Here is a 5,054-nt window from a genome sequence, read left to right on the forward strand (position 1 = left end):
GATCAAAATTATTACCTTTAGGATACCAGAGACACAGATCAGTGGTGCCTTTCAGATATCTCAGTATCGTCTTTACCACAGTCAAGTGGGACTCTTTTGTATTTGCCTGAAAACGAGCACAAAGCCCTACACTAAAAATGATGTCAGGTTTGCTTGCAGTAAGATACAAGAGTGAACCAATCATACCCCTATACAACTTTTGATCGACTGATGAACTAGGTTCATCAATATCTAATTTGATGGCAGTTGCAATAGGTGTGTCTATTTCTTTAGATTCCTCCATTTTAAACTTTTTGATTAGCTCTTTTGTATACTTCTGCTGATGGATCATGGTTCCATTTGGACTTTATTTGATTAGCAAGCCTAAAAAGAAGTTAAGTTCACCCATCATGCTCATTTCAAACTCACTGCCCATTAGTTTTGCAAAGTCCTTACTCAGCCTATCAGTGGTAGCCCCAAATATGATGTCATCCACATATATTTGCACAACAAGGAGATATTTACCTTTTTCCCTTAAAAATAAGGTACTGTCAATTTTACCTCTTTTGTAACCATGCTCTAGTAGAAATTTGGATAGTCGTTCATACCAAGATCTTGGGGCCTGCTTGAGCCCATAGAGAGCCTTGTCTAACTTGTACACATGCTCAGGACATTCCTTGCTCTCAAACCCTGGAGGTTGTTTCACAAACACTTCTTCCTTTAGGTAGCCATTCAGAAGGCACTTTTGACATCTATCTGATAAAGAGTGAATTCCATGTGTGCTGCAAAGGCTATGAGGAGTCTGATTGCCTCTAGTCTTGTAACTGGAGCAAATGTCTCATCATAGTCTATGCCCTCCTCTTGTATGTATCCTTGTACCACCAGTCTTGCTTTGTTTCTTTTAACTGTTCCATCATCATCAAGTTTGTTTCTAAAGACCCATTTTGTACCAATGACTAATCTGTCCTTGGGTCTCGGAACTAGATGCCAAACTTGACTTCTTTAAAATTGGTTGAGTTCATATTGCATTGCATTCACCCAATCTGCATCCTGCAAAGGCTCAACAACATTTTTAGGTTCAATAAGAGATAGGAAAACATCAAAAGCACACAAATTCTTTAACTGTGATCTAGTTTTGACTTCAGATGTTGGATCAATAATAATGTTCTCAATGGGATGAGAACTTTGATACTTGTGAGGTTTCACAACCAACTGGTTTCTGCTAGGTGTCTCTCCCATGTTCTATTGCTGAGGAACAGGTTCATGAACAAGTTCCTCTAGGAGGTTTGATTCAATTTCTCCTTGATTAGTTCCCCCTGTCAGGTTGCTCTGATTTGAAGGACATGTTCCTTCTTTTGATGCCACTTTGACTTGTGTTGGGGATTCAGTCAATTCCTTTACCAATCCAATGGCTTCATCTTTATGTTCCTGTCTCTCAGAAAGAATGTTAGTTTTATCAAATACTACATGTACACTTTCTTCTACACACAGAGTTCTTTTATTAAACACTTTATATGCTTTGCTATGTGAAGAATATCCCAAGAATACTCCCTCATCACTTCTGTGATCAAACTTATCTAAGGAGTCTTTTCCATTATTGTGCACATAGCACTTGCCAAATTCCCTAAGATGGGATATGTTTGGTTTTCTCCCTTTAAGTAACTCATAGAGAGTCTTCTCTACCATAGATCTGGTCATGCATCTATTGATTATGTAACATGCAGTGTTTACGGCCTCTGCCCAGAAGCTGTGGGGCAATTTACTAGAAAGCAGCATGGTTTTATCCATGTCCTCTAGAGTTCTATTCTTCCTTTCAACTACTCCATTTTGTTGAGGGGTCCTAGGGGCAGAGTAATTATGATCTATACCATTTTCATCACAGAATTCAGCAAACTTGGAATTTTCAAATTCAGTTCCATGATCAGACCTAATGGATGCAAGTTGATTTCCTAATTATTTCTGAGTTTTTCTAACAAATGCAATAAACATGTCGAATGCTTCATCTTTGGAGGTTAGAAATAGAACCCAGGTAAATCTAGAATAATCATCGACAAGCACCATTACATATTTCTTTCCACCTTTGCTCATGGTTCTCATTGGACCACATAGATCCATATGGACTAGTTCCAACGACTTGGTTGTACTTACCATTTTCTTGCTTTTGAAGGATGATCTTACCTACTTCCCCTTGCACATGCCTCACAAACTTTGTCTTCCTTGAACTTGATATTAGGTAACCCTATCACCAAGTCTTTAGAGACAAATTTGTTTAGCTGATTTAGACTTGCATGACCAAGTCTTTTGTGCCACAGGAGGGGATCATTAACCAACACACTTAAGCAAGTGAGTTCATTTTCTGAGAGAGTAGAAAAATCTACAATGTAAATATTGTTAACTCTTTTTCCCTGCAAAATAATCTTGTTAGTGGTAAGGTTAATCATAAAGCATTTGGTAGAGGTAAAAGCTACAAAATTACCTCTGTCACACAATTGTGACACACTTATTAGGCTATATTTCAAGCCATATATCAGGTAGACATTCTCTATGGAATGAGAATCTATTTTGCCTACCTTTCCAACCCCAATGATCACACATTTCTTTCCATTACCAAAGGAGATATTACCTCCTTTTAAGTCCTCAAGTGAAAGGAACTGGTCCTTGTTCCCAGTCATATGTTTTGAGCAGCCACTATCCATATACCATATTTGGATCCTCCTTTTCACTTGGACCTGCAAAAAGAAATCAGGGGTTAGTCTTAGGAACCCAAACTAGTTTGGGTCCCTTTCTATAGGCAAAAGGATGAATCAGATTCCTTCTTGCCCACCCAGGCAGCTTGTTTTTCTCTTGAACAAAGACATTGTTCTTTTGACTGGCCTTTTCTTTTGCATTACATTCATTTTTGTAATGGCCATCCTTGCCACAATGTGTGCAGATTTTATTTTCAGGAAGAGTGGGGTACTTGCTTCTAGAGTCCCATAGCCAAGTCCTCTTTTGTTGCTACTGTGATGCTCTTGCAGTCAAGAGAGTGCATCAGAAGCCTTGTTCCACTTGCAAGTTCTGTCTAGTTCATGTTTCACCTTTCCTAGATCTTCCTTTAGGACTTTGATGAGTTCATCTTTCTTATACAATTCATCTTTCATTTTTCCCAAGTTTTCTTATAGAGTGAGATATGTGTGATCAACTTTCTTCTTTCCTATTCCTAGTTTCAGTTTTAAGTTTTCAGACCTAAGTTCTAGGACACTGTTATCAAGTTCAAGAACCTGGTTCTTCAACTCAGTATTTGTGTTATCACTCTCATTAGCCCTAGACTCTAGACTTTTGCATTTTGCTTTTAGGATCACACATTCCCTAGACAGGACTTCTTTCTCATTGTTAATTATCTCAGACTCATCAATGAAGTCTAGTAGTAGCTCAACCAACTTTTCTTTAGACAAAAATTTAATCTTATTTTTGAGATGAAGGATACTTACCTCTTGTTCATCATTTGATTCTCCGATGGCCATCAGTGCTTGCTCTTCTTCAGCTTCATCTTCCGAATCTTCATATGAAATTTCTCCCCAAACAGCAACCATAGCCTTGGTTGAACCTTTGTTCTTTTTTGGTTGAACCTGTTCCTTCTTCCTGTTCCTTCGTTCAGCCCTTTCTTTCTTCCACTCAATTTCCCATTGAGGGCAGTTCTTGATCATGTGATCAGTCTTACCACACTTGTAGCAACCCACATTGGTCTGTTTCTTAGGAGCTCTTGACTTGTTGAAGGTTGTACCTTTTGAAGAACCCTTTCCTCTCATCAGGTACTTTTTGAATTCTCTAGTGATCATAGCCATCTCATCATCTTCCAGATCTGAACCTTCAGCAATTCTGAGAGCTAGGCTTCTCTCCTTCTTGGGTGTATCCATCTTCATGGTTTGCCTTCTCAGTTCATAAGCAGTAAGATTTCCAATCAGTTCATCCAGTCTGAAAGTAGCAATATTCTTGGATTCCTGAATGACCGTGATTTTACTTTCCCATGAGACTAGCAGAACCCTTGTCAGGATTTTCTCAACCTTGTCTTCTTCAATAATAATCCTTCTAAGGGACTTAAGTTCATTTGTCAGTGTAGTAAACCTAGTATACATCTCTTGGATAGTTTCTCCTTCCTTCATAGTAAAATTCTCATATTGAGAATACAACAGTATTCCTCTGGATCTTTTCACTTGAGGTGTTCCTTCATGAGCCACTTGCAAAGTGTCCCATATCTCCTTGGCAGTAGTACAACTTTGTATAATACTATACTCATCTAGACCTAGTCCACACACAAGCCATTTCTTGGCTTTAGCATTTTTCTCCCACTTTTTTAGGTCTTCAGCAGTGCAGTCAGCCCTTGTCTTTGGCACAACCACTCCTTCCTCATTTTTATTGTAGTTGCCAAAGTACCATCAGTGACTATGTCCTAGAGTTCATAGTCTTCTCCTATGATGTGATCCTTCATCCTGTTCTTCCACCAACAGTAGTACTGTCCATTGGATAGTGGAGGCCTGGTAGTGGATTGCCCTTCCCAGTTCCCAGGTGGTGCACTCATGTTGATCTTTTCCTAAGGTGTTAGCCTCTTCAAGGATAACCTCCTCTAATACCAATTGATGTTCTAAACATCAATACCACACAAGAGGAGAGGGGGTGATTTGTGTGGTACCCAATTTTTCGATCTAGAAGAACCTGGTTCTTCTAGGTGTTCTAACTGCTACTGTTGCGGAATTAAAAGTACAGAAAATAAAGAACACAAAGAGTTTTATGGGAAAAACACCTGGCTCAAAAGGTGAAAAAACCACGACCTACTACTCAGTAGGATTTTCCCAAACATCCACTAAAATCACTAAGCCAAAACAGCATTTGCAAAACTCTTTGTAAACCTAAGGATTAACTCTAATCTCTGTGTAGCACACAGCCTCAGCTGTTGCGACACCTTCAAGTTAGCCTATAACTTGAACACTCAAAGTACCTTTTACAAATGCTTCTATGAAAGATGAAAAGGTACAACTTTAAACCACCTACTATAATTGAACTAGAATAAGAATAAATACAACGGAACTGGTTCTTCT

General features: G+C 38.8%; 1 protein-coding gene across 1 annotated transcript; it reads right to left on the minus strand.

Moving 5' to 3' along the window:
* Positions 1-1,221: 1,221 nt before the first annotated feature.
* On the minus strand, positions 1,222-4,479 carry LOC138868652 (uncharacterized). Its single transcript, XM_070146216.1, has 4 exons — positions 4,473-4,479; positions 3,450-4,360; positions 2,550-2,708; positions 1,222-1,407 (listed from the first exon to the last, which is right to left on the minus strand). The coding sequence occupies exons 1-4, from the start codon at positions 4,477-4,479 to the stop codon at positions 1,222-1,224; spliced, it is 1,263 nt and encodes a 420-aa protein (XP_070002317.1).
* Between the last annotated feature and the right edge of the window lie 575 nt (positions 4,480-5,054).

The sequence above is a fragment of the Nicotiana sylvestris genome, chromosome 5, assembly GCF_000393655.2.
Source record: "Nicotiana sylvestris chromosome 5, ASM39365v2, whole genome shotgun sequence".
NCBI lineage: Eukaryota > Viridiplantae > Streptophyta > Magnoliopsida > Solanales > Solanaceae > Nicotiana > Nicotiana sylvestris.

Bases quoted from the DNA above. Each gene is read 5' to 3' on its own strand.
- LOC138868652 (XM_070146216.1), bottom strand. The intron at 2,709-3,449 runs GTAAGTATCCTT...TTCTTTTTGCAG, and splicing joins AATCAAATGATGAACAAGAG to GTCCAAGTGAAAAGGAGGAT. The intron at 1,408-2,549 runs GTAGGCAAAATA...TCTGAGAGACAG, and splicing joins TGATCATTGGGGTTGGAAAG to GAACATAAAGATGAAGCCAT.